The sequence below is a fragment of the Anas platyrhynchos genome, chromosome 1 (genome assembly GCF_047663525.1).
Source record: "Anas platyrhynchos isolate ZD024472 breed Pekin duck chromosome 1, IASCAAS_PekinDuck_T2T, whole genome shotgun sequence".
NCBI classification, from domain to species: domain Eukaryota; kingdom Metazoa; phylum Chordata; class Aves; order Anseriformes; family Anatidae; genus Anas; species Anas platyrhynchos.
Window position 1 is genome coordinate 186,883,496 of NC_092587.1, and position 12,963 is coordinate 186,896,458.

A 12,963-nucleotide genomic window follows, 5' to 3' on the forward strand; every position below is an offset into this window, starting at 1 on the left:
TTTACGTCACCTAAATTTAGTCTAAATATGGGTACCTACGTAAGAGTTGCACTGTCAAACTGCCATCACAAGCAGTGGTGGTCTAGGCCTTGATGCAGTTTCCCACCCCAGGTGTACAGTACTGTGTGGGATACCCCAATATCTGCATAGGGCTGACAGATGTGGCAGAGGACCCATGGAAGACCTATTACTTTCTTCAGTGGCAGCTGGAGGCCAGTTGCTGTATTCTGCAGCCAAGGTGTCTGAAAAGCTCAGGGGACCAGAAAGATTCATTGACAGGAGTTTAAGGGGTATCACACAATCCATTCCTACAGGCGAGGCAGTCGCAGTGGTGCAGAGGACAGAAAAGTCTCTGGAGTGGAGGGTGATGGCTCTGATGCTTTCAGGGATGGGAGTCAATTGACTCCAGAAGGTAAAATCTATGTTGGTGGGTGATGGAATCGTTAGTTGCATAGATACCTGAGCTTGGTGATGCAAACAGGACAACATCTGTAGGGAGGAGCTGGTGCATCTGGGCAGTCCTCGGGACTGTGGAGGGGAGCTGGTCGCAGTGAGCAGGTGGGTGCCCTGAGGAGGGACACACTGGAGGCAGAGCTGAAACTGTCGGGTAGAAACTAGAAGACCTGGAACCCAATGGTAAGGTTGTCCAAAATGCTGCCGATAACATGCTTGGTGTCAGACAGAGAGGCCTTTGTACCTTCAGGCACCTTCCTGCAGAAAATGGTATAAAAAAGAGGGAGATTTAGATTATTTATGAACTGAGGAACATTTGAAATGAAAAGATCCTTTGTTTTGTAAGCCAAAACAAAAGCAGGCTGCTGACATGCAAATCATAAGATTATAGAGCAGTTTCTAAACAAAGAATTAGGGGAAAACTGGCAAAGTGAAGTAATACACAACGGGACAACGCATCCTTACAGGTAATGTCAATGATCACTTCTTCCTCAAATGAAGGATGAGGCAGAAGTTAGCAAAACTGTACAAAATAATCAGGAGCTATTGGACAAGTGTTGTTTAAAAATTATTTAGAACAACTGGAAACTCTGCCAGTTGTAGTGGAGGTTTAAAGAGGTTTAAAGAGTGAGATGGAGAAATACACGTATTTTAAAGGAGCTACGTGGCATAATAGGTATATTGTAAATGTGGTCGAAGGAGGATAACCAGTGGAGCTTATTATCATTGTGCAAGTTTTATAGGAATAACAGAAAAGGTTGTGCCAGTGAAAGAGTGTTTCTAATGTATTAAAGGAAAACTAACAAGTTAACTATATCAGCAAGTGGTACAGGATCCATGGTCTGGAAATATTCAAAAGTATAGTAAAGGGATTAAATTATAAACCACCTGAGATCACACTAATAATGACAAATCAAAAGTAAATGTGACAAACTAAGGAAATCTGAGAAGTGTCAAGGGCAGCAAACATAAAACCAGACTTAAATCACTGCTGTTTGCATTAAGCACTGTAATGGGGCACAGAACTACATTTTTAGGTGTACCGTAAATAACTTCTTGGTGCAGCTAACCAGGAAACCTACAGGAAGGGAAACAATTCTTGAATCATTCCTGAGGTATGTGTGCAGGATCACACAAGAGCTACTCTGTGAGGGTGGGATGCTTCTACAGCTGAGCTTGTTGACCTTGATTGGAGGACACAGAGAATTTGGGGTGCAGTTTGTTGACCAAATTTAGACAGATATTGAATCTTGCCCTCTGAATCCATAATGCAATCTGAACCAATATCCTTGCAGGAGTGAGGAGAGTAAAAAAATCCAGTGCAGGATGTGTTTTAATTTAAAAGAAAGGAGAGGAATTAAAAATGAGAAGTCACTCATGTAGCAAAGGAATTTAAAGGAGTAGACAAAAGTGGTGAGTGCTTGCAGGCAGCATGGAGAGTGTTCAAGGACTGCATATTAGACGCTTGGAGCAAATTCATGCCACTTGTCGAAACAGAATTTGGAAATACCAGAAAAGGGTTCTGTCATTAAACACAGGGGAAAAGAAACAATGAGAAGAAAAAGCAGGCATCCTTCAGATTGCTGAATTGTATCCAAATAGAAAAAATAAACTGGTGATTTTGATGTAAAAGTACATGAAAATAGAAACAGTTTGCTACAGACATAAAAATGAAGTCCATTTTCAAAAATGTGAGAACCCAGCAGACTGCCAGACAGCTTGAAGGCCTTGTCAGTGACTGTGAAATAAAACCTGAGCTCAAATTAGATAGTGATCTGTCCTAAAATGTCAGTAAAAGTTTTAGAGTAACTAAATGAATAGTAACAAATTGCCAGAACTCGTCAGGGATTTAAGAATGACTTTGCAGAGCTACTGTCTCCAGCATGCTATTCGTTGCTTGAAATTGGCTTGGAAGGCAGGGGGAAGGCAGTGATGGGATAACTGTTCATGAAGTACCAGGAGGGAGCCAGAGAGCAGTAGACCAATTAGCCTGACATAATAGTACATAAAATATAAAAATAATGTAATTAGAACCTAAATAATATAAGAGAGAGTGACCAAACAGTGGTGGTTCCTTAGGATGAAGAAGAGTCAATGTGCATTATGTAGAGGGAAGTTGTGCCCCATGGATTGATTAGGTTTTCTGAAAAAATCAGCAAGGGTATGACTGGGAGATGCAGTGTGTATAGTTTATGAGGGCCTTCCAAAGGCCTTCGACATGGTCTCTTAATAGAGGCCTGGGATGAGAAGGAAGATCCTCTTGCACAGGAAGATCAAATTGATGAAGCACTAAGAGAGGAGGAAAGTGGTTCTTCTTCTTAAGGTGAGAGGCAACAAGTGGAGATGTGAGGGACGGAGCTGGTGTTCTGCTGTTCAGCGTCTTCGCAGATAACGTGGGAAGGGAGGGAGGTGCGGAATGAAATTACGGTTTTTGCTTGTGGGCTGAATTATTCACAGCAGTGAAAACATAAGCTGCTTGAACAGTTGCAGGAGGATTTCACAGTAGGAAGGCACAGCTCTTTTCACTGGTGGCAGGTGACACTCGGTGTTGATAAAGGCGAGGTAGTGCACATGGAGGAAAAGAAGCCTGGCGTGCGTACCGACGAGTGGACTTTGAACTAGGTGCCTTTCAGGAGAAGCTCTTGCAATTGTAATAGATAACTAAAATGTCATTTCAGCACATAGTAACCGTCAAAACAGTAAATAGAAGAGCAGGACTTTGTAGGAAGGGAACAGAGAACAAAGCAGAAAGCCTGATTGTGCTGTTGGTGTGGTGTGTGGGGGGCCATCTACCCGTTCCTTTCCACCTCATAAGGCATTTCTTACAAGGGACGACACAGAGAAAGGCAAAGAGGATAAGAAAATCTATTCAGTGTCTCCGTGTGAAGAATGGTTAACTAGGCTTGGGCTCTTCAGCTTGGACAAAAGAACAATAGTGGAAAAAAAATGTCTATACACTGATTGGCATAGGAAAAATGAACAGATAATTGTTATTGTTTCCAGTAATGTAAGAGCTTAATGAAATTGCCAGATAGTAAGTTCAAAACAAAAGATGGTTTTCATATTCTGTAAAATTAAACTACGAAACTAATTGCTACACATGATATCTCAGATCCCAGAAGCTTGCAAAAATTCAGAAAGTGATTTGAAAAAATCAGCTCATTAAACACCAAGATATCACTTCTGCCCCAGGAGGAATCTGCCTCTGATCTGCAGATAGCTGGGCTGTAGGAAAGTACATCAGAAAAACCCCATTACATGCCTCGTCTGGTTTTATGCTCTTCCCTGGGCATCTGCTGCTGGCTGCTGTCAGAGGGAGAGCAGGGGGTTGGAAGAACCTTTGGTCTGCCCTGGGATGGGGACATGGCATTTTCATACGTAAAGCCTCATTTGAAAATTGAGGAAGGAATAAAGCAGGGCTTATTACATGCTCAGAGTGATGTTAGGATTTATTACATGTTCTGTACTTCCTGCAGTCTGAGCAGACTGTTTTAAGACAAACAAAAAGCAGTGTTTCAGCTTCCCATGCTTGCTCTCAAACCGCTGAGCTGGGATCGGTCACCAGAGGGGTATCTACAACCAGATATTCACCAGGTGGTGAATTAGCTTTTGGTATTTTAGTGTGTACTCTCCACAGCCCTTTCAGCGTTGGGCAAGGCTGCTCAGCGTGCGTTTGGGCACGGTAGCTGGGCAGCCACTGCCAAGGACAGCCCGCGCCGCCTGTCCCCGATGGGGCGAGGAAATGAATCCTCCACCAGCTCACCCCAAGCGAGCACTTTGGCAGCTCCGTTTAGGGCCACACAATCGCTAGCTGTGAGCGTGCAGAGGAGGCAGAACAGCTCTCCCTGCCTGGCAGCGGCCCACACAGTCGCGCTGGGTGAGTCATCGGGCAAACGCACCCGTTCTGCTCCAGTTTGCGACAGTCAAGCCACAAGACTGGTTTTCACAGATCATTTTTAATGTCTCTTCTCGAAGAGCAGCGTGGCTTTCGATCTGGTTTTCCCATGGCGGTTCAGACGTTTTTTCCCCTGCAAGTAGGGTTTTGACATGGCTGAGGGCTTGTGTTGTGGCCGCTGAGATGCGCGAAGCCTTCACTTGCAGGTCCCAGGGTGGTCGGCACTTCGCAGTGACATACACGAGTGTTTCTTTAGCTGGTTCCTGTTTGTTCAGTTGTGTTTTACCGACTCTGAGAAGAATGCGTGGGTATGTGAGTAAGCATCTTGTAATACGTAGCAGCTTACTGTGAGATCCACCAAGTCTGCCTGCAGCAAGAAATAACAGGGAAGTTGGGCAGTTCAGAAAGGGATTCCTCCTGGTCCCCGGTCACGGGCAGCATAGTCTGGATTTTTGTGAGAAGATGGCATTAACATGGCCGTGCGATTCTTGGCCTGTCAGCCTCCCTCCGAGGCTGTGGGAAGCCACATGGCTGTCGGTGGGTGTTGAGAGACGGCTGTGTGCGAAAATGGCACAGCCAGTGTCCCGCTGGAGGGGGCAGGCCCCGGCTAAAGCACGGGCTGAGGTGAGCAACGACACGGCGTGCAGGTGGAGGATGATTCATGAAGGTGGTGGAGCTTCCCAGCTCGTCACTGGAGGGCTGTGACACGTGTGGAAAACCTCCGAGCGTGGGGTGCAGCGGGGGCTGCGGAGCTCCCACATCTGCTCGCCCACGCATGAGGGAGAAACAGCATAGAGGTGGGGGGGGGTAAATGCTGAGCTGGGGCAAGCAAAGGAGCTGAGGTACTGAAGCCCTGCTGCTCGGGCACCGTTTTCACTCCCTACTTGAGGTTTGTGTGAGAAAATGCCTTCACCCCCTCCTCCCCTTTCTCCCATGGGGCACTCTGCCGCAGCCTTGGCATTTCTGCTGCCCGTGCCCTACATAATGACACAGCATTTAGCAGCACGGCAGAAGTTTTAACAGCCATGCAAAAACGCGAACAAAAAAAAAACACAACTCCTTTGTTGCTCCCTGCTGGACTTGTAGCTGGCGTAACGAGACAGAGACGGGCTGATACCCGCTGCTGCAACACCAGGAACACCCCACACCCCTCCGGCTGTTCCCGTTGAGCGGTGGTGGCTACACCCGGCACTGAGCTCACCCTTCTCTGCCGACAACCCAAGGCCCTCCCCGGCACCAGGGGAGCCGCCTCCTGCTGCCTTCCCGGCCCTCCCTCCCCGCCAGCACCCGGCAGCCTCCGGCAGCCCCACAGCCACATCCCATCCGTGTCGCCCCCGAACCCTCCGGGTCAGCCCGCAGCAGTGTGAGGCGAGGTGGCTGTGGGGGCAAAGCGAGACCCTTCCCCACCAGGCCCCGGGCGGCGGCAGCATGGTAGCCCGCGGTGGGATGGCGAGATTTTGGAGCCTGGAGAGCCTGCAGATGGGTACGTGTGAGTATGAAGTGCTGGGAGCATGTTGCTTTGTGGGTTGAGGGGGTCTGCTGCAATGGAGGGGGCTTGGTGGCGGTGGTCTGGTGACAGGGGACATAGTCGGTCCCACATCGTCCCTTTAAGTTTTGTGAGTTTTTGCATCCCGTCCCTGCCGCTCGCTGGCAGAGGAACAGGCACCGGGGCTGCGTTTCGCTCGAGCGTGACTACACAGACAATGCAGGCATGTGGGCTCAGTGAGGAACAGCGAGCAGCGATCGGTCCCCAAACTCCACTCGTTTTTCATCTGGAGCTAAAGGAATTAGGGCGTTTTGATGTGCCACCGGTACTGGAACAAAACCAGCAGGCAGCACTGATGGTGCAGGGAGGATGGATAAAGAATCACTGGGGTGATTTTTTTGTTGTTGATGATTTAGAAGCGAAAAATCGATTTTTGTGAATTATTTATTTGCAGATTTTTTTTTAATAAAGCAGTTGCAGGAAGTTTTACAGGATGTATTTGAGAAGTTTGTCAGTGCTCAGGTTTATGAGTCTTTAGGGGAAAAGTTTTTTATTTATTTATTTTTTTAATTAGGGATTCGGCATCCTCCCCGGTTAGGTCATTATACCATTAACGTGAGTGCCTGTGTAAAATGCTGGGGGGTAGAATGGAGCAGTAGAATCAAGATGATGGCATATTTTTCCATTTTTAAAGAAAACAAAAATCTTTTTTAGTTAATTTGTGCAGCTGCCAGCTTTGATCTCTTCCGCAAATGATTACAGGGACGACCAGAGATGCTAGCAATGGTATGAGCACCTACGAGGCGGGGGGTGGAAGTGGTTCTGCCCATAAAGCAAATAGCTGACAGGCTGCAGCGTGTCAATTGTGGCACAGTGTGGGGCACAGCAAAGCCATCTCCCTGCTATGTTCATGCTTCTGGAGCCTGGAGTCAGAGCACGGGCACAGAGCAGGGCAGAGAGGCAGGGGCAGGAGGCAGCGGCAGGTTCAAGAATGCATCTGAAAGGTCCTTCCCCTTTGAAAGTGAAGGGGATGCTGTGCTGGCTCGTCCACATGGGAGCTTATCTGGGATGCCACAACCATTGAAAAGGGAGTTAAACACTAGCAGCATATTTCGAATATTATTTGTGATTGGAATTCTTGAGCACTGTGCGATCTTCAGACAATGTTTATTTGTGGCTTGGGCCAGCTGCAGGAATAGACCTTTAGGCATAAATTGAGGGGGACCAGAGGGTGCACTCAAGCACCGGGCCATGAACACCTCATGGTTATTAGCTCCTCCCCAGATCTGTTTTGGATGTTACAGCTGGCTTTCAAAGGCAAGCCTGGTATAAAAGGGTCTAGCACTGGGTGTGTGGATCCGAGTCAGATGGTATTACTGCTCCCCACATCAGTCCTTCTCATTCAATGATATTCGATGGCTTATGTGGCTGTATAGACACGGTGAGGCTCATCGTAGCTCTGACCTGTGCTTCTTTACAAGGTGTGGGGTGCCCACCCCTTACAATCCCACTGTGTCCCAGTGGGAGTGTGCAGAGGGATGTGACAGAGCTGGGGGCTGGCAGTGGCCCCCTCTGGCTGCCAGTAGCCCACAAGAGCTCTCACGTGCTGTGCTGTGGGGAACTGCACCAACACCTCTCTTCTGGTTCAGATTGTTTTACATTTCCTCTGCAATTAAAAAAAAAAAAAAAAGTTTGTAGTTCTATTTTTAACACAGACAAAAGAGAATATTTCTGTTTCATCCCATACTAAATGAGAAAATTACAAAGAAGAGTAAAAAGTATTTCACAAGAGAAAAGTGGCTTTCCTGAGAACCCTACACTTTCATTGTTATTGTTATACTTGTAACAACAAAGGCAACTCCTAAGCAATTCCTTTCACATTGTTTTGTTTTTGGAATAGGCGCCTGTATAAAAATGATTGCACAAACAGCTGTTCCACCTTTGTTTTAGCTGCTGCAGATGGTGGGACAGAATCCTCAGCGTTGGTGGATGACAATGGCAGCGAGGAAGATTACAGTTATGAGGAACTCTGCCAAGCCACGCCGAGGTACCTGCAGCCTGGAGGGGAACAGCTCGCCATTAATGAGGTAACATCCTGGGCTGCAAGCTGCTGTGGGGAATCTTTGCATTGTTATTGGGATGGAGTGCATGTTTTCCTCAGGCCTGAGGTTTTTTATTAATAAAAAGAGTAATGACTGCAGGCATCATGATGAAGTATCCAGCAGCAGCGGCATCCTGCCTCTGACAGAGTCCCAGAGCAGATGCCAAGGGAAGAGCATGGTGACTAGGACTTAGCTGAGACCCTAATTCATTAGCTATCTAACTGCTCTGGAGTAGGACTCTAATCATTCTTACTCTAGTAAATGCATGCATGGGTTTCTGAAGATCCAGAAGTTTTAATTTCATCTTGTAAAAGGATTAATCTCAGGCACTCTAGTGAGACATTTTGGTCTTTTTAGGAATTTATAAATAGTTCATTGTTTATCCTTTGTCTTTCACATCCTCTTTCTCTTCCCATTTCAGCTGATAAGCGATGGCAGCATTGTCCATGCAGAAGCTCTCTGGGACCATGTGACTATGGATGATCAAGAGCTGGGATTCAAAGCTGGAGATGTCATTAGAGTCCTAGAAGCTTCCAACAAAGACTGGTGGTGGGGAAGAATTGAGGACAAGGAAGCCTGGTTTCCAGCTAGTTTTGTCAGGGTGAGTAACTCTGTTGTTTTTGCACCATTGTCAGGCAAGGTTCCTTATAGTAGAACGGAATGAAGCAATGACTGTGGCATTACATCTAAATGAAGGGCCTGATCATCAGCATTTTTGCATCTGAACATCAGTGGTGTAACTCCTAATGACTTCACAAGTTATAAAGCAGTAGAAAATCACACCACTAGCTCCTGACACCTTTTATTCTCACTTCTTCTTTTGTGTGTCCCATTTGTAACCAAAGGAGTTTCACAAGTAGAAATGAGGACAGCAGGAAGCTCAGCCAGAAGCAATCAGTGTATACAGAGAGGATACAGCAGTTTGTATGCGAGATGGGAAAGCTGTGCTGCGTGCTGCTCTCTTCTGTTACTGCAGAGATTTCTTGATGAAACAGGCAAAATTTATTACCACATAATTCTGTAGGAGTCTGAACTCCTTAGTCAGACATAACACGACATTGAAATATATTTCACAATTTATTTTACTTTTTGAGAGCCCATTAGGAAACTTGGGCTACAAAATATTAAGTACTACACAAAGTGCAAAATGTGGCTCCTGCCTTTACTATTCTTAGTTCTTCAACCAAAATGGGCAATCAGACAAAAGTGGACAAAGAAGGTGCTGTTATCCACATTGTGCAGACAGGCAGCTGGGGCAGAGGGAAACTATTTAGAAGTACTTGAATGAATTGTCTACTTTTGAAATTTTTGCTTATAAGCTGAGTTGGCCAAAATAATACATAAACTGTTAGTAAGGGAGACAAATAAATCTGTAAAATACACAGGCAGCACAACATTATCTCTCAGAAAATGGGAGTAGGAAGCCATTTATTTAGCCAACTAGACAAATCTCAGCACTTTATTTGAATATCCAGTGAGTATAATGAGATAAATCCTGTTGCAGAACCCCCCCTTGTAAGGCAGGAATGGGAACATTTGTGTCACATGTCCTCTCTTAATTGTAAGAACTTTGTAACAGTCTTGTCATGCTCTGTAGAAGTTGGCTGTTTTACTCTAGTTTGCTTTGTTTGTTCTGGCTGCAGCTGCGAGTCAATCAGGAAGAACTGCCGGAGAATTGTAGTAGTATCCAGGATGAAGAACAAGATGCAGATATCAGCAAGCATCGTCAGAAAATAGCTGAAAACAAGGATCAGATGAGAACCAACGTTATACAGGAAATTATGAACACAGAACGAGTCTATATCAAGCATCTCAAGGACATCTGTGAGGTACATGCTTTAACCTGAAGGCATTCTGCTGACCTAGTGTGAACAAAACATCCCATCTAAGTTAAGAACTGGAGTATTGTCGCAGCTCATAATATTCCCAATTGCACTGCCAGTCAGAACCTTGTCATGCCCTCATAAGGGTTTCCTCTCCACAGACAGCCACAAGGCACCGCTTCCTTTTTTTTAAAAAAAAAAAAATCCACTTTTGACGTGGAAAAAATAGTTCACTTGTCTGACTACTATTTCTATAAAAATAAATGAGAGGAAGTCTAGTTTATTTGAGACATTTTATCACTTGGTTTAGATAGAAAACTTGCAGTAATTAATAAAATCTGCTACAGTTCACAGACTAAGCTCTATGAAAGTATCATGCAAAGAGAAAGTTTGCTGGGTGAGATTTTTTTTGTTTTCTCCAGCAAAGAGACTTTTGTTGATGCTTAGGAGCTATGAAGTCTTTCAAGATGTTCTAGGACTAGTTTGCATGTTTGAACTGTGAAATAGCAAGAACACAGTGTTTTTTCTTTCTTTTTATTCAAGCTTTCTTGGAAGACCGCACTCAGTCAAGAAGAAGCTTCTTAATACTTTTCACTGATACTTGCCTTTTCTGATGTGGACTGTGATGCATTTGCCCTGTATTTGACGTGTACTTGTGCTGACCATCTGAATGGGTGCTAAGCAACCTATCAAAATATTCTTTCTATACTTGGTTTACTGGTTCTCTCTCTGTATTAGTCATGTTGTCATCCTTTAGTCCGCCACTCATTAGATTCTTTCATGGACAGCAAAGTAGACATGACAACAGTGTTGTTTTTCTTTTTCGTTTTCTTTTTGTGTTTTCTTTTTCCTTTTCTTTTTCCTTTTCTTCCTTTCTTCCTCCCTCTTTGTGGATCAGGCCTTTTTAATGCAGTTTGAAGAAAGATAAATGGGAAGACAAGAAGACAAAAAATTGTTGCTAGCTTGCAGGTTATTTTTAAAAAAACAAACAAACATTAAATCTAAGTCTTGTCATTTGGATTCACTATTTACATACGCTATCAAGTTTGACTGGCTGCCTAGAAGATGAGGGACGAATTTGTACACACAGCTGCATTGCTCCCATGGTTAGCTGAGTTCTAGGATACAGCTTTCGTATTTTACTGACCTATTAATTTTTAGACTGCTATTAATGATTAAATCTCTCTAATACATATCTTCTATAACTCTTCTTTTTAAAGACATGCCTGTTCAGTTTAGTACAGAACAGCAAACAAACTTTCCAAGTAGAGAAATGGTGCTGCACGCTCAGCATGTGGGGTAGAGGTGGTTTGCTTTCCTCTGAGTGAATTTGTAGGGTGGTACAAGCAGAACACTGAAAACACATTCAGGTAGGGCTGGGACTGAGCCAGAAAAGCTACTGCAGATAATAATGCAAATGTGCCAGGCCTGCACTAGAATGAATCACTAGGGTTGGTGCAGTCAGAATCACAAAGCTGGTAGATACCCAGAAAAACCAGTTGTGTTCACAAATTGCCTGCCATCCACATTGAAAAGCTGCACAGAGGCTCCTGCTTCTTGCTGGAGTTATCCTCCTGATGGTGGTGGTTGGCATGCAGTGTAGCCACTGCACAGCACTCAGAGCAGATGGCTGTGCAGGAGACAGGGATGTTCCTAACAGCACCAGCAGTGCTCAGGGATGCTTCCTGGTAAACCTCACTGGAGCAGCTGCAGGCTTTTTACAGCTGTCTGCTCCCCCAATCCCAGAGTGATTTGGGAGAAACCTGGAAGCAGCCAAATAGAGGAGCCTAGCACATAATGCCCATCATACCAGTTACCCTGTGGGCACATCTGCACCCAGGCACTGTAACTGATAGGGGAATCTGAGCACAGCTGGTGCTTCTTGATATCAGCTGCTGTTCTACATCCTCCTCTCCCCTGTCAGCTGTGTGGAGCAGGTACCTGAGGACTTCCCGTCTGTGTGTGGTGGCAGCTGCTGATTGTTGGAGCCTGTAAGAGCCCCCTGACCTCATCTTTGCCTCCTTGCTATGTGGATGCTGATAGGATCTGATATTGGTTACTGAAAGCAGAGTAGAATTTGCTTCAAGGGCATTTTCGAAATGAAGGACTTGGTTATGCATCTGCTTACACTGGATACAAAGGACCCGGACCCATGTGATGTTCTTGCAAGTAACGAAAATAAAAGGAAAAAGAGATCATATTTTTACACAAGTCTTGCTGGTATTGTTACCCCTTCACCAGTACTATCTGTATTTGAACAACCAGTAGCATTCTGGCAGTATTATAATATGTTCTTAATTGTGCTTCTATTGCTTAGACTGGGTCCTGCCATGAGCTTTACCCGTGGTGCAGATATCTGGTTCCCTGATGCATTTAGTGTACTGTGAGACAGAAATTGGATTGGAACAATCAATTTGGGCATAAATCTGAAATTGCTTGTCCAGGCATTTATGCATGGCTGGGAAACCACTTGTGCTTGCAGATCACAGGGTTTTGCCAGTTCAGTGGGATGCTACAGGGTAGAATCTGTTTTTGTATCTTCAAACTAAAGAGTTTTTTTGTCTCATTTCTAGGGTTATATTCGTCAGTGTCGCAAACATACAGGAATGTTCACCACAGCCCAGTTAAGCACCATTTTTGGAAATATTGAGGATATTTACAAATTCCAAAGAAAGTTTCTGAAGGATCTTGAGAAACAGTACAACAAAGAGGAACCTCATCTGAGTGAGATAGGATCATGCTTTCTTCAACATGTATGTCGCAAAAGTTGATTTTAGTTATGAAACAAATAAAACACGATAAGAAAATGCTCTTAGGGTGTTAGGAGGTTTGACAAGTGCCAATCAAATACTGATCTAAGTGTACTAATCTTACATTTTAGAATGTAAACTATTTAAAACTAAGTTAAATAATTATTTAAATATTTCAGATTTCTCCTTATCTTTAGCAAGCATGTATCATTATACACAATTTTAGGTTTTCTTTTCAAAACTGTAGTGATCACAGATGATTTGGAATATCTACAATAATCTTAGATTGCTTAGTTGGGAATGCAACAACTTCCTAAAGAAAATCAGGATAGAAAGTGGGGGGGAGAAAGTCTTAATTCGTGTTAGACACCTGCTAAACCTATAGCTGTCGAGGCCTTCTAATTTCCAAGATTTTTCCGAAGGCAAAATATTTCTTGAAGTACTGGGCTTGATG

The 12,963-nt window shown here is 44.5% G+C and overlaps 1 protein-coding gene across 13 annotated transcripts in view; it reads left to right on the plus strand.

Annotated features, from left to right (window-relative positions):
* Positions 1 to 12,963, plus strand: part of SPATA13 (spermatogenesis associated 13) — a 163,716-nt gene that overhangs the window by 135,872 nt on the left and 14,881 nt on the right. For 10 of the 13 annotated variants that reach the window (XM_027469295.3, XM_021274482.4, XM_072032670.1 and 7 more), the window contains 4 exons: positions 7,785 to 7,921; positions 8,358 to 8,537; positions 9,580 to 9,765; positions 12,333 to 12,512. In XM_027469295.3, coding sequence (XP_027325096.1) covers positions 7,785 to 7,921; positions 8,358 to 8,537; positions 9,580 to 9,765; positions 12,333 to 12,512 — 683 coding nt within the window. Of the gene's footprint in view, positions 1 to 5,605; positions 5,838 to 7,734; positions 7,922 to 8,357; positions 8,538 to 9,579; positions 9,766 to 12,332; positions 12,513 to 12,963 lie in introns of those variants that run through there. The other 3 variants (XM_072032671.1, XM_013102456.5, XM_038175161.2) reach the window with 3 other exon arrangements.